At 39.3% G+C, this 16,589-nt stretch overlaps 1 protein-coding gene across 2 annotated transcripts in view; it reads right to left on the bottom strand.

Moving 5' to 3' along the window:
• Positions 1-336: 336 nt before the first annotated feature.
• LOC113169985 (mannosyl-oligosaccharide 1,2-alpha-mannosidase IA) overlaps positions 337-16,589 on the bottom strand; it is a 146,915-nt gene continuing 130,662 nt past the window's right edge. The window contains exons 5-12 of one of the 2 annotated variants that reach the window (XM_026371813.1): positions 14,597-14,691; positions 10,788-10,914; positions 10,533-10,626; positions 9,243-9,358; positions 7,005-7,224; positions 3,929-4,101; positions 2,593-2,708; positions 337-1,649 (exon numbers count right to left, since the gene is read on the bottom strand). In XM_026371813.1, coding sequence (XP_026227598.1) covers positions 1,508-1,649; positions 2,593-2,708; positions 3,929-4,101; positions 7,005-7,224; positions 9,243-9,358; positions 10,533-10,626; positions 10,788-10,914; positions 14,597-14,691 — 1,083 coding nt within the window. In that variant the 3' untranslated portion in view covers positions 337-1,507. The remainder of the gene's footprint in view (positions 1,650-2,592; positions 2,709-3,928; positions 4,102-7,004; positions 7,225-9,242; positions 9,359-10,532; positions 10,627-10,787; positions 10,915-14,596; positions 14,692-16,589) is intronic. The other variant, XM_026371815.1, reaches the window with a different exon arrangement.

Raw genomic sequence — 16,589 nt, 5'->3', positions numbered from 1 at the left:
CTGTAATGAACTTCCCGGAAGCAAATACCGAAACAAATGCGAGCAGCAAATGAGTCGAGTTTCCTTCTACTTTGCTAGTCACTGCAGGTCCCTTTAGAAGTCATGGTGTGAATTCACTGTAGGAAGTAAAAATGACACAACAACTCTGATTGTTTTAAATGTACAAATTTGCACAGGTTTTTTTTTTATATCAGTATTTGAAAATATTTAACAATGAAAGTTAAATCAAAACAGTAAAAATAATTAATACCCATAATTAATATCAGCAATAACTAGACTTAAAATCAGATCTTTAAGTATTTTTTCCCGCTTTTTCTTTTTTTTTTTTTTACTAAAACACCTGAGGGAAGCAAATCAAGAGAACCCAGAAAAAAAAACTACTAAAGTTAAAAGAAAACATAAAATAAAGTCAAGACAAGCTCACACGGGGGTCACTCACTTCATCTGTATGTACAGCACATTCGCTCCACAACTGTGGGGGACAGCAGTGATGAAAATGAAAATCTGTTTCCACAGTATAACAGCCTTTAACGCCAGTGGTGGCGGCTGGATGGATTCACATGTAAAGGCAGGGTGAAGCATAAAAAACTACAACAGAAACAGGAAACCCCATTTGGAGCTGGCTAGCAAATATTCTCTTTTTCCTTTATGCTTGTATTACAGTCACATAACTGACAGTACTCCATTTTGAAAGGCTGAGAAAGCATTGTCTTGCTGAAAATATAACCCAAGCATACAGTGGAAACACAACCCAACATCATTTTTTATAAAATGGTCCCTGGATGTATAAGCCACTTTCCTGACACCCCCTGACTTTAAAAAAATCATTCAAGCTTGTTTCAGTAAGAAACATGACATCAACATTAGTTTGGAGGTGAGCTCGAGAATCACATTTCATGTTTGTTTGTACATTAATCAATACCCATTACAATTCAGTTCTTTATAGTAAATTTTACTTTCGGTCAAATCTCACACCACAACAACACTGGAAAAGAAGAGAATAGAAATGCAAAGAAACCTTTGGTCAAAGATGTTCTCACAAAGGGAAAAAAATGCAATGACAAGATTAAGGAAATCATTCAACACTCAAGATTAACAAAACAACAGAATCAAAGAGCAAAACTCAAGTGGTTTTCTATGTTTATCTCTAACAATATGGCCCATAGTTCAACCTTCCTCCCACACATTTGGGTCTGCAAGTTATACTGGTTTCCTCACAGAGGAAAGAAGGAAAGAAAAAGGTGCTCTTTTCATGAAAGTCACGTTTGTTCTTGATTGTCCACAAAAAATAAGTGCCAGCAGGAAACAACCCCGGCAAAAGGATATACAATCACAGCGTAAAACGACAACATCCTTTACTGGAAAGGAATTAAGAGTCCGTAAGACGCTCCTGAAAAGACTGAACCTGCACTGAATTGGTGTTTTCACTATTTGTGTGACACTGTGTGTGTGCGCACGTGAAATGTGCAAACATGTCTGTAACCGTCTCAGCCGCTGGTGTTCAGTTTCATTCGGAGACTGTCTTATCCTGTGTTGCTTCTTCCTGCAGGCAGCTGTTGCGGATGACGGGCAGCGGGTGGGCTTCTGTATTGAAGACCCAGTCCTCCAGTGGGAGAAGGTCGTCGTCAGAGAAGAGCAGGTACAGATACCTGCGCAAACAGGAAGAACATTTAATTAATTAACTAATAATTCAATTAAGCTATCTGAATACTTGTTCCAGAAACTGCACATCTAGTAAAAGTCAAAGATGTTGGTTTGTCTGCTTTTCGCTGCTCCTCTGTTTTGAGTATTGCTGCTTTTAACAAATGTTCTGAGGATGTTTCTTGTCTCTGCTGCCGCACTGAGATTTGAAGCTTAGCAGGTGAATTCTCATGATTTGTTGGCCATTTTTAGGGGGTGTAACGATTCTGCAACTGACACCAAAACCATGCTACAATTTCCCCTGAGCACATTCAAATCTGCAGTGTGGTAGTGCATGGGTCACGTTTAACCTATAGTATGAAAGATTTAACCTGCGATGCTACTTCAGTCTAAAACAATAAAATTTTCCTTTGTATTGATTAGACACTGATAGGATAGTGTTACAATGGCTGAGACAGCAGCATTGTTAAAAACAGTCAGACGACCGACCTGAATGATCCTGATGCCACCATTTAAAAAAAAAAAAAAAAAAAAAAAAAAATCAAGAAGCAAAACCCGCCATCCCCACCTCTACCTTCTACTAGCTTCGTTTCGATTTTGCACCCTGAATGGTTTGTGTTGCCTAATGACCCAAGGATGATAGGAGGTAAAACTGAGGAGTTTAACTGCACACCATCTACTCAGTGTTCATGTGTCTTGTGAAAGACAAGTGAAAAGAAGGAAATCACCTCAGATGACTCCTGCATAGAGGAGAGATGGTGTGTGTCTCATTCTCAGCATGAGCGTACTTCATGGACAGAATAGATAATAAGAAGCGCTGAATCCCCAGTGTTCGGTATTGGACTCTATATTACTTTCTGTATTTATGGTGGTTTATGCATGCACAGTGTACAATGCCATTTCCTGCACACTGTGCTACCAAGGGAGAAGAGGAGAGGAAATGGGACTTACTTGAGTGTCTCTGAGAGGAAGAAGCTCTGCTGCATGTTATCGTGGCTGACTGTCATGGTGTAAACGTCTCGGATCCCAGAGAAGCCAGACTCTACTCTGCAGTGTTCCTCAAGGGCCTGACAGGAGACACACACAGAGGTTTTGTATGGACAAGGTAAAGACAACTTCTTGTATTTCATATTTAATAATTCCTCAGTGAGAATACTTTTCACTTACATGATGACAGAAACAAATGTATAATACAACCCACAGGGATCTAGTGTAAACCCAGAACCTAAACTGTTAAATGATGGGACATGTCAAGGCCTTCAGACAGTTATACAATCGAAGCCCAATTCTAAATCTGACAAGGCCTAATGGAGAGTGGCTGAGCTAGCCAAGCGGATTAGCACATTATTACCCCTGCTACAAAGGGCTGGCGTATACGTGCTAATTAACAAAGACCCTGACGCGTTAATGCTTGATGTTCATGAAGAGAAGCGTTGTGCACTGCTTTCAACCTTTGTGCCCGATAATTAAAGGCCCGTCAAACTCGTCAGCCTGATCTCTCCACTTCTGTGCACACTAAATTAATGCTAAATCTATCATCCCGGCCCTGTACAGTTTACTGCAGCTAATGTCCTGTCTATTGCCACATTAATAATGGTGCTCCCTACACAACCTTCACCTCTCGCTGGTGGGATTGTCTGATCTACAAGTTAATGTATAGTACCACACAATATCAAGGAAGCAGGTCGAGGGTAATTGAGGGTGTTAAAGGGGCTTGACATAATAGGTGAGGACAATTTATAAAATCAGTCTAGGCCTCTTAAGACAGAAGTATGGGTTACACAATTATACTGTAGAGTATCTCCCACTTACGTGCAACATGAAATTATAGTCTGTACATCATTGGCCTGAATATGTTTTGTGGCTACAACATATAAAAGTGTAGGTTGTATTTTATTTGAGGACTAGACCTTTACATATTTAAAATGGCAGCTTTATTTCGTTAAATTGACTGAATTCAAGAGTTTTTCATACAGCCTGCTCATCTCTGTCTTCTGTATAGATTGTTGAGCTCTTCAGGCAAATCTGTGATATTCGGCTATAGACTTAAATCTTACTTGACTTGTTTAGAGGCAGGTCAAAACAAAAATATCTGTTGCTTTACCACCACCGTTTTTTGTGCAAAAGTGCTGTAAGGCAGATTTCGATATCTGTACACAGTATCTTGTTGCCTATTTCAACTTTAGACATGTGTATCAATAGAACTGTAGAACTGATTTTATTCTAAAATTCAGTGGTCTTATTTACAGGACAATAAGAACAACACTTAGTGCGTTTTGGATCTCACCTCAACAGCCTCCCAACCCCACTCTCTGTACTTGGGGTCGTGGGTCAGTCTCCACATGTACATGTAGCTCTCGATGACTTCTGGTCGTAGGATGTAATATCTGTCGCTCAGTCTGGTTGCAGTGGCTTCAGCTCCACCATCAAATCTGAATGCCTCTGGTCCAAGTTTGGTGGCTGATGGAGACAAAAATGAAAGAAAATAGGACACAAACATGAAATAAAAGCAGCTCTTTGACAGCCAGTAGAGTATTTATTTACCAGATCTGCAGATGATTTGTAGAAATCCCATTCAGTTACTTTTAGTCTCAAAAAAAGGTTTGAGGCACAAAATAATTAAGACATTCCCAGTCGTCCAGATGGTCTGTGGGCTTCTCATTTTCTCTCTCCTTATTTTTCTTGTTACTTCCGTCCCATCTCTACCACAATTCACGACTGCATGGCAAAGAGATCCTATTCATGATACGGTACAATAAATTCTATTCTCGCCAAGGTCAGGACAGGATCATCAGCACAGCAACGGCAAATTTAGAAACACACAGTGAAAGTTGTGTGTGATCCAAGATGATTCTAAAATTTCACTTCTGCCCACTGTGCAGACCAGACTTTTCTATTTCTATTCTATTTCTCATGATTATCTGTCATTTTAGGGAGTTGGAATATTGAACCGCGGCTGGAGGAAGTATGTTCTTTGGCACCATGCAGGGTTTGCAAGTAGCTGCATCATCTTGAAATAAGAAGTAAGTGTGAAAGACAGCAGAGCTCCAGCTGGCTCATTACAGTGTGAGTGAGCAAGTGCATCAAAGACAAAGAGATGCATGAAAGCAAACTATTTACTGTTCTACAGAGGAACTGTTAGTTTACAGCCACTGAAAAGACACTGGAAGATACATTATTGGCTACTGAAGCTTGAAGCCAGTTACTCCTTAGACCCTGATATGCAGTAATAATATTTAATTTTAATATTTGCCCATCAATCTACATTAATTAACACATGGTGACAAAGTGAAAACATTATATAAAATAAAAAAACAGCTGTTTTCAGGTAGCTCAGTCTCACTTTCCTAATGCTTGTGATTCCACTGCTAATTTAGAAAGTCATCAGTAACTAACACAATTGATTTTTTTACAAGTTCATCAGATGATGAACATGTCTGTGTCAAACACAATTAAGAACTTCAGGTCTCTAAATTTGTTTTACCTGCTTTGGGAATCAAATTGTAACCTTTTCCCCCCAAATTCATTTCAGTTTCAGCCATGTTATCTCCTTGTCAACCTGTGCTTATTAACAGCAATATAAGTCTCGTCTCATCAAGCTCGCAGAGGAAATTACACAAGAAAGGGATAATAAGGCCTTGGAAATCCTTGGAAGTCATTAATTAGCTGCAAGAATCTAAGCGTTTCATACACGTCTCCCTGTACAAGACAAAACAGAAAACCTTTCATGAATGCATACCATAAATAAAGTAATAGCTGTATGTGGATACAGGTGTCTAATTCTATTATTACAACAGTACCATAGTATTTTTAATACTCTGCTGCTCTGCGTTTCTCTTTCAGAAGAAATAATGTTCTCATACTTATGTCAACTTGACGTTCCTGATGCTTCTGAAGGAAAAGCTGCAAAACTTTTAATGTGATTCTTGCTCTACTGATTAAATTGCTCAAATTTATCAAGTCAAAATCTGTATCAGCTGGAGAAGAGGTGATATGGGAGTCCTGGTTGCCTGTGCCACTGAGGTAAATAAAGGGTCTGGTCACTAATTGGGAATGTATTGTTTTTTTTTCTTAAGTCATTTTAAAATAATTCGTTTGTGTGAATCTATGTTCGAATTAATCAGAACACAGCCCACATCGGTGTGGCTGTGGTCACACCAGATGCCTTCTCTTTGCTCATGTTGACAAATGGGTTAAGAGATATTTGACCCCATTTGCTTCACACAGAGTTGAAGATCAAACTGGACGATGCCTGTCTGCATCGAGTGCAGGGACATTTATAGAGGGCACTGAAAGAACATTGTCGCTAACAATCCACAATCCCTCCGAGCAACGCTGCACATGATTTTTTTTTTTTTTTTTTTTTTGAGCTTCAGTCTGTTGAAGAGGGCAGCAGAGTCCTTATGGTATGAGTATATAAGATGCAGCTAAATAGCAGCCACTTAATGAGCATGCAAGAGCAGATCTCCCTTCTCCATCTCCTGCTGACAGCTAATACGAGAGCCGCTAAAAACAATCCACTTCCTTTAATGAGTGAATGGAAACCTGGTGCATAACTATGAAAGAGAAAACCTAGGAAGCCTTTTTGGACCTGATCAAAAATTTTCAAAGCACATTGAGGAACCTGTTATGAGTCACATTAGCTTACTGAGAAAGCAAAGGAAAAGTAACACTACAAATGAATCCTTACAGCCCACCCAACAGTGGAAGGTTGCAATTAGAGGAGATTATTGTCAGGGCCAAGACAGATGACAGGGGAGAGATCAAACAAATGTGAACAAGCTTGTGCATATATTCTTATTTTTTCACCTTCTTTCTTGCATTTTCCTCCTGGGTGCATCTTCAGTTTGTGAGCACAGCCATCTCACAGCTCTGTACTCCACCTCATTTATAGGTGGGAGCCACACTATTTACTCTTCTATACACGTCCATTTGTCTCTTTCTTTTTTACTTTTGGACCTAAATTACAACCAGTTACGATTATCGCATCCAATTGAGACGTTTAATTCTTCACTACTTATTAGTCCTGTCCTCTGTTCAGGTGAAGCCACCAATAACTATTCCTAGTCAGGGCTAAACAAACGCCTGAGGCCCTTTTAAATTACAATATTCCTAAGCTAGACTCTTAATTTTCTTCTCCTAAATGCAACAATAACCTCTCCTAGCCAGACAGATACAGTGCACCACAACCATGATAAACCATTAATAATCATTTAAAAGATTGTCCACACTCTCATGCAGATTAAAATACTTCAACATGATCTGCATCATCTATGACTGTACAGCACTGTAAAGTTTAAATCTTTAAAAAGTAAAGATTTTCATTTGCACACTGGAATCAGTCACTCATTTGCCCCACTCACCTGTCCGTGTGTAGCTCTCGTGGCATGTGTGTGTGATCTCAGCAGCCAGATCCAGGTAGTGTTGCCTCTTATCTGGAGCTCCATCGTCAGCTCCGATGCCAATCATGCCCCCGGAGAAGCAGGCCAGGTGGCCCATCTTGTGATCCAGGATACCTCCTCTCCACTCGGCCAAGTAGGTGAGACCACCGGGTGACTTCTGTACCAGGTTAGCTTCAATCGCCTGCAGCAACAGAGGTGGTTAGCAAATTTATTATTAACCCTTAACAAACCACGTGCCACATAAATACAGCTAAAAGAAGATCACTGGTCTTTAAACCAGAGTGTTTATGCCACATAAACTCCTCAATTCCCAGTATGGGTATCAGTACACCATGTGTTCAGTGACAATCTTGGCTGGTGTCCTGCCTGATCATAATGTTTATGTTCACTGTATATGGATATTTAAAGGTGCAAGAAAACAATAATGGCAGCTGATGAAACAGTAATGATTTTTTTCAGGTCTTGATTAATTTGTATTCGCATACTGTACTGTATATATTTGTATTGATCTTAATGAGATTTCCTGATTAAAGTTTAAGTTTAATATAAGGGATATATGTAACATTGCTGCTGCACATCTGCTGTTATGGTGCATGCATTTACATACATATAATGAGACACTGTTGGTAGTCGGCCTTTTTAATTTAATATTCTGTGAAAGAGTTGAGTATAAATCCTATAGTAAATGATCCAACAATAATGGGGAAAAAACTGCAGTGTCACTTTTGTTTTTTATCATTGCTTTATGTTTAAGACAAAATATAGAAGGACATCTCATGATCCATTGAGAATGACTCATGATTTTCTCCTTCACAGCTTTTGTCTTCTTCTCATCTCCCTTTCACTCTTTCTGTCTGGCTTACTGCTTATTTTGCATTTGAATACAGGTCTGTAACATTCTGCTTCAACACCCCACAAAGTGCAGATAATTAAAAGTGTCACCCCCCCTTCAATCTCAGATCTAATCATTCTTTTTTTTTTCCTAACATCTCGTTCAATGAATGAGCTCAGAAAGAAAAGATTAAATTAATACATTAAATTAATACGTCCTCTTTCAGATTCATACGATTCATAAAGAGTGAGGTGTTTTAATTTCAAATTACTCTGAGATAGTGAAAACAGTACTTTAGTATGTACTTCTACTACAGCTGTATACTCTTCAATATATTTCAATATCAAAATAAAGCTTATTAATAGCATGTTCTCAGAATATAAAAATATTATTCAATTCTTGTGGGCCGAGACTGATGATTTTCCTGCTAATTAGCTGTTGTTAGCAGTAATCATGGTATAGTATAATTGGAAAATGTGCTTTCTTTCAACACTGTTTTAATTAGTAATGTGCTTTTATTTGAATGCCAAAGATAATGACTTGTGCTGTGCCTTCACCTTAGGTTCCTGTATAAACATAAAGTATGTAACTTAATCTGATGGCGCAGGGTCCATGGCCATTTAAAGACCAAGTCAGAGGGGAGAAGAAGATTCTGTAATTAGCCGTTCTGCTTCTGGCTTGACCCTCTGATGAGAACTGAGGAAATCTCAATGGCAATCTGAAGTTATTGTCTGTGATATTGTAATTGTAGCCACAGGGAATGAGCTTTGCTCTGTCATTTTCTCTATTAAAGAGGAAAACAGCTTCGGATATATTTTTATGCAGTGGTTTCATTTGCACAGATCATTTGTCTGCAGATAGCAGGAGTGCACCTATTACATTACAGTGCAACAATGAACGCATGCACAAGTGAGTTGCTATTTAATCGCAGCTCTAATTTCATTACACAGCACCAGAAGCCTTTCTTTCTTGATAGTATACCCCTATAACCACTGAACAACTCTGTATGTAATCATGATATGGTGCTTTGAATAAATGCACCCATTACAGCACTACTCTCTATTCTGAATCAGCTCCACTTAATTTCAGTAGCAGGGTGAAACATCTATACATCTATGCATACAACCACCGGTTTTGAGTCATGAAAGGATACTTTACTCTGCAGTATCACTCCAGTGTGTTTGTATAAATGTTATATTAATAGAATTTTAAATAAAGAAGGAAGCCAAATTACTGAATGTCACTAATTAGGGATTCGATGGCAAAACATGTTTTTAAATCCATCTGTAATGCAGAAGAAGCTCTGTTCCTCTTCTAGATTTCATTACTTTGTCTCGATGCGAGATGTGAAATGAAAATCTACAAACCTCCAGTGCGCCGTAGTACATCTTCTTTGCATCATCGTCCGTCTTGTCTGACATCAGATATGATTTGATCAGATACTCGTAGAAACTATCTCCGAGGCCACCAATGGAAACGTGATCTGAAGAGGGGAACAGAACAGAGACAGCAGGGTCACACATGTCGGCACTTACTTTCTCTGCAGGTTTTAAAAGACTTAAAAAGAACTGAACCCAATTAAATCCAAACACTACTGAGAAAAGGCCATAGAAGGTTGGAATTTAAATGAACGTAATATTTTCTCTTCTCTCTTCATCCAGCGAACCCTTCTGGTTTTCCATGATGCGTTCATTGGTACATGTACAGTCACGAACGAACATGTACCGTCTAAACCGAATCACCACTCTTGGGTTTTCTGGTTAAGTTGTTCACTTCTAAGTTTAAAATTATGTAACACACTAAGCTTTTGAGTGGTAATTGAAACAAGTGGCTGTTGATTTTCCTTCTGCCCGCTTTAAGTTCACATTCAGATTCATAAAGATGAATATGATATCACAGTGGAGGCGTGCGTAAGTCTTCATCCATCCACTCTTGCTCACTGTGCACATACACCTTTACCGACTCCCCCACAAGGTTATCACAGTGCTGCTGTGTTTGTCCTTGACGCAGACAGATGAGGGAAAACTGTGAAGCCAACGCTTCTCTTCCCTTTGTGGCAATAAATATATACAGTTTTGCTTCTCGACAGGCTCTCCCACAACAATTAGCCTCTATAATCGTCGAGATTACCACCTTTTCAGTCCCACAGTCGTCTTATCCCTGATTTTTTTCACCTCCTTTCAGGTAAATCAGAAAGATCCAATTTCCTGAAGTAATTGAATTCATTATCATTTTAATAACCCAGAGCTATGGGAGTCATATAGCCACTGCTATGAGCCTGATATTAAAAATGAAAGGAAATAGACGCATGGGTGGATGATGCAGATGAGCAGCAAAAAGAGCTTTGAGCTGTCTCCGGGTCTGTCAGTGGTGTGAAAGCTGAAGAATAGGGTGAGAGATGAGGAGGGTATAAAAAAAATATATGAAATAGCATTTAGTAAACTCAAACTCTGGTAATCTTGACCCACATTTAAGAAAAACACAAAAACGTAATTATGTGTAGTAGGGGAAAAAAAATGCAACAGCTGGAGCATCTCCTCTTTTCCTTCTGTATAAATGCAACTTCAGCACATTTGTATTTAACTCAAATTTACCAATTACCCCTGTTAGAACCAAAATTGGTGTCCTACAGTATGTGCTGTATTTACAGGACTTACGTTGGACCCAGTTGCCACTAACTGGACTGAGGAAGTTTGGGTACAAGCCGTGGGGTTTTTCAATCTTGTTCAGAAGTTTCCTGATGTTCATCACCTGCAGAGACACCGGAGAACAAATGAATATCAACAGGAAGCTGCGCTGTCACAGTTTCCACACATTCAGCTTATTCAAGGGTGAAAAACATCCTGCAGAGAAATTTCTCTCTAAAAACAAACTGCAGAAGTACAATAACATGTGATTCATGTGTACTGAACCTTCTCTGTGTAGATGGGACTGCCAGAGAGCTGGGTGAGATGGACGAACTCCAGATGCAGAGTACCAAACTCAGCCAGGATGCTGCTCCCGGCTGATGCCCAGCCCCAGCTCCAGCTGGTTCCACTGCAACAGAGACAAAATCCAAACAGGTAGACTAAGTATGATGGTTGATTGATAATTTTACTGTGCGTACTATACAACAACTAGTATGTGCTGACATATCTAAAAATAAAAGCACCAGTATGCATGTATGAAATCAGTCTCCTGAGTTTCACCCAGTGTTTATGTGAAGTTTGGTGTTAAAGGTTTTACAGGCAACTGCAACTTCATTTGATTGTACTTTATCAGCAGCAGTACTACTTGTAAACTCCAGTCGATTCCTCCACAGCCTCTTTTACAAGTGATTCTCCCACAGTTATTATCCTGGACATCACATTCAGAACATGATGCAGCTGAACAAAGTTAAAGACAGTCGACAAGTCTGAGTGCCTCGTGGCCCTCTTGGCCTTCTGTACTCAGCTTCTGCTTAATGCACCGTACCACAGACCCTTGGGTCTTACATTTTATTTCCTAGTCACATGGAAATCGATAACCATCTACCGTTTGTCTCCAGAGATTTGTACAATACATTTAGCTCGCCCATCCAAATTATTCATTTGTGGTTTAACATGGGGAGAGTTGTAGACATAACCCAGAGGGGCTATCAGGACTAGCAGACTAAGAACCACAGCAGATAATTCACAGACATCAACCTCTGGCACAGGTCTCACACTTCAAACAGCAGCTGCCTTTCTCTCCTGCTTACGTCACTTTTTAATGGTCTTAAAGTAGGTGGAGGTCTGGTCTGGGAAATAAGAGTTCTTCACGTAAAAATAATGTAGCCTTGTGTCTTCATGGATGTTTGTAAAGATTCTATAACATCACCTTGAAACCCACCAACACATCCTTTAAAACTCATCTAGAAACAACACGTCACTGTAGGAAATATCGCTCTGTGCAAATTTAATTTTCAGTGATCGTGCGGTTTTGGAGACACTAATGCTCGCCTATGATTAGTTGAGGCAGAACGACTTTACATATCCTCTAATAGATGCCGGGGAAGAGCGGGCATCCTGTAATGAATTGCAGTAATGTAAGAAGGGAAGACGAGATCTTTGGCATGTAGAGGTAGATGGGAATCAAAGAGTTTGCCACTCTGATGAATGCATCCATTAAAAGTTTGAGGGCCACATCATTAGTAGCTCAAGTCACATCTGATTCCTCCTTTAAGAATCAATCTGCTGAGGCGCAGAGCGGCGGCTGGTGTGTTTAGAGGAGGGGAGGTTCATCACCGCTGCCTGGTGAGCAACAACACTGGCACTGATCCATTAATCTTGTTGCCCCCATTTAACAAACACACCCTCGCACTCTTGCACAGCTATTAGGAATATAATCAGGTGTAGAGAGTGATGAAAAAAAAATAGAAGTCAATAAGAAATCAATATCACGTCATGCAAAATGTGCTGCGGAAATTGGGATGTGGTGCGTTTTAACAGATGAGCTAAAATAATTTCAGCCTTTGAAGACGAGGAACACATCAAATTGTCGGACCTCTCAATATATTTGAAAATGAATGCTGATAAAAACTAGATCCAACCATATATGGACTAAACTCAATCCTGTGCTATCAGGTGTAACTTTTATTTTGCCATTTTGTGAGCGACTGTGTACCATCAGAAACATTTATCTAATTATTGCCACAGTAAAAAATGTTTATTTACTCCTGCACATTGAAAAGGTCTCTTCCACAGAGAGCTGGTGGAGTGCAGAACAAATTAGGAGGCTGAATGTAAAAGTGTCATTTGCTCCAAGAAACCACTTATCTCAAGCAAAAAAGGGCAGGACTGCATGCAACTAAATGTTATTTTAATTAACAATTAACTAGCTGAAATTATCCTGATTAATCATTTCATGTTTAACACACGTTGCTAAAAACATCTTCCAGTGAGCAACAAAAAACAACAACCTTCAATGTTGAGTCACTTTCACAGGAATAAAATAATTTGTATTATTGCTGCACAAATTATGCGGCCAATGTATTTTCTGTTAATTAACACTTTGATTTGATTAATTGCAAAAAACCTCAAGCAGTATTGATCTTATATGAAATATAAATGTCACCATTCGATGTGACGTGTTAATGTACAACGCATACGTTAGAGATAACATTTATCTGCAGCCTTGTGGCAGGTTATAGTGTATAAAACAGTAACGCTACTGTATACAGTTAAATACAGTCATATACAGTTAGGGACTTAACACTGAGTTACATAGTATATAATAAAATACGATAAGATAGAGATCTTATCGTATTTTACCTTAATAAATGTATGTATAAAAGTTATTATTGTAGTAACTTGGGTTTGGTACCTGACTTAAAATCCTTCCTGCACTTTAAAAACATTTTTGGCTTAAAACAAACAAATATATTATGCTGTATTGTATAACAGTGTAAATCTGTAATACAATTCATCCAAGTAAACATATTACAACATCTTATGTACTATTTATGTGAAAAATGCTGTTACAATAATCTTCTTGAATTAACATCAGAGTCTGCAGCTCAGAAAACAAATCAAGCTCCAATGACACAAACGTTTTTGTCGGTGTCGGGCTTCAGACTGATGCATGTGGCTATTTCCTGGAGTCAGTACGTTCCTGTGTGAACTTGAATGGATCAAACTTACCAGTTGAACACATCAATACGTTCATGTAACAGAGCTACGATCACAGCCACAGGCTGCTGACTGTTTACACATTGCATATGTTCTCCTCTAAACGGTCGTGTTTGTGTATCTGTACGTAACTGTCACCACACTGTGGGCACGAGGTTTCTCCTGCCCATCTGTACCACAGACCCATGTTGGTGATGCAGCAGGAATTAACTGTAGAATAAAGTAATTAAATGTGCCAGCAGCTGTCCAGCCTGGATGGTCGGTTAATTGGTAGCAGGTGGATGACGGCGGTGCCAGGAAGATTCTTATAAGATCAGGAAACGAGAGGAAGATAGGGGAAAACCAAAATCTTCCACACACATAAAAGGAGTTAAGGAGCTAAGTAAATAACCTCCTTCAAAAATGGTCGTTTAACAGGTTAGATTCAGTCTCACAGATCTGGTGGTCACCATCAAATCGTGAGCATTCATCAGGTTGTTTTATCTCTCTGAAGATTTTTCAACACTCAAAACTGATCTGACTTGAAATCTGCTCTGAAAATGAAAGTAGTTTGAAGTTGTGTTGCATGACCACGGCATTAACAAGATCATGTCAAAGATTATGGATTACAAAGGTAATGGTTTGAAACAGATTAAATTAGCAACTCTTCTAAAACATGCAAATATCATTCATTTTCTACACAGATTAATTCTTATTCAAATGTCATAGACATAACGCTCAGCCTGCAGCAGCTCCACTGTCAAACACTGACTGATTTCATTTATACTCTGACTAAAAATAATATTAATTCACTTTTAGTTTTTAGTTTACTGACAATTGTCACCGTCATGACACATTAGGTTTTTTCCAAGTTGTCCTGAGGCTTGAAATTCACTGTAACTCTCCTAAAGTTAGAGGAAACTTTTATATAACATTAGCATTTTTTCTGCTTGTTGACGACTTAAATGTCAAACTCTGCTTGTGTTTTTCGATTAATCTCTGACTGTGGTTGACAGGATGAACAAACTTTAGTGCACTGATTAATCCCAAGCAACCCAATGACTTGACAGCAGTGGTGGAGGACTTTTGGAGGTGAAGCAGACGTCGAGACTCACCTCCCCAGGTTGATGACTCCTCGGGGGATCCCTGTCGGCGTGTTGAAGGCAGGCAGCAGCTTCTCTCCCAGCTCCACTGCTTTATTCTTGAACAACTGCAAAGAAAACAAAGGAGAAGGCAACTTGAAAAGCCCGACAAACAACATCTATCATTTTTATTAATTTAAATATATATTTTGCTAATATAAAAGCAAGGATTGAAAGGTCTTGCACACACTTTCCTCTAAATCTAATTATGTGAAACATAAGGCCGACTACAACAGAACTCCGGCAGGATTAAAAGCAATCTCAGCGATGTAATCTACAACAGTCCATTTAAAGCTGCACTTCCTCCCAATCTACAGCAGACAGACTCTCAGGCCAAGGCCAAGATAAAGTTAATGTATCAGGTTATGAGCTGGATTATCAGTCACCAAATCTCCATTAGCCAGTGGGAACATGAGGCCTGACAATAAGGCAGAGACAGTGTGCGAGGAGAGTAAAAAAAAAAAAGATATGAGGTAGCAGGGCAAGGGCAGGAGAAAAAGAGGTGATTCATATAAGAGAGAACAAAGACAGTGATGGAGACACGGTGAGATCAGAAAGAAGAGAAGACTGGAAACCACTAAGAGAAATGTTCTAAATCATAATGACTAGTTCTTTTTCTTAAGCAAATTACAAAAACATATTTTTTTTAAAGTGGTCCAATGTTTCATGCAGACGTGTCAGAGGATGTCTGCTGCCGAGCATAAAGAGCACTTCACACAAATAAATAAGCATATTAAACAGGATCCTTCAGCAGATTCAAACGGTTGACATTCTGATTTGGTTATTGACTCTTAATAGTTTATGAGTAAAGACTTAAACGTTTGCCGAGCACCAAGAACCATCAAGTAGCTGGCACTGAGCGCCTGCCCTCGTTTACGCAGTCTTTGATCATTTATACAGTATCATCATTTGCTAATGGACTACAAACTAGAGCTGATTACAGAAAATGTGTCTAATAGTTTTATTATTAAACATTGAAAAAAGCAAAAATACCAAACGCCACCAATGATAATGATCTCTAATATAAGGATTGACTGTTGTTAGCATTCACATGCTAATAAACAGAATATATTGAGTTTTACAAGACATTTAATGAGGACGTGGTGATGATATACAGCCACTAATCAAACTAATATTCTGCAGATTAACTCCTAATAAAACATTTACTCAACAAGCTGTGTTATTAGATTCAGAAACTAGGGGAAGGTACTAGGAAATGTTTTGTGTCAGAGAGGAGGTTGCAGGGTTCTGGCTGCACCACTCGGTCAAAACGTAGTAGGATGAGAGCAGGGCAGTGTTACACAGTCACTTGTTAACTCTGACAGAATAATACAGAACAGCGTCTGCTTTGATAGATGTGTGCGCTACAGCCCTTCTCCCCCCTCCCCTCCTGGCTCTCTCTTCTATCAAACAGGGCACTAATGACCCTCCGCCTGGTCTCATCTCTCCTCATCGGTCCCTTCTACCGCCGCTAATGCTCGAGCAAATCACAAGCCCAGAGGCACGCACACACAAATTAGAAGCAGACGCACAGATCAGAACGAACACACACACACACACACACACACACACACACACACACAGACGCAGAAACTCTGCTCACCATTCTGAACTTTTGTTCATGTTTTCATGCACATTGAAATGAAACAACTGCACTGTTCATTAACACCCAAACTCACATTCGTACATCAAGTGACAGACAGGCATGAAGCGGGGCAGCTGGGTTACATTGCAGCCATTCATTCTTGTTTGCTTGTTTATAAATTACTTGATTAATTACAATAAAAAGCCCTTTGGCTGGCATCTGCTCTGTGATTTACTGTATGCAGCACGCAAGCTAAATTACAAGCCGTGTTCATAAATCTCCTCTCTTCACTGACACGCTGCTGGTCTCTTGTGCGTCCTCCAACACGTGAGCTTTATTATATATAGAAGTGCTACTGTAATTACGCTCTGTGCCAGAGCG

Source organism: Anabas testudineus, chromosome 16 (genome assembly GCF_900324465.2).
Source record: "Anabas testudineus chromosome 16, fAnaTes1.2, whole genome shotgun sequence".
NCBI lineage: Eukaryota > Metazoa > Chordata > Actinopteri > Anabantiformes > Anabantidae > Anabas > Anabas testudineus.
The sequence above is the reverse complement of the archived record's forward strand: the minus strand, read 5'-3'. Positions and strand labels throughout refer to the sequence as shown.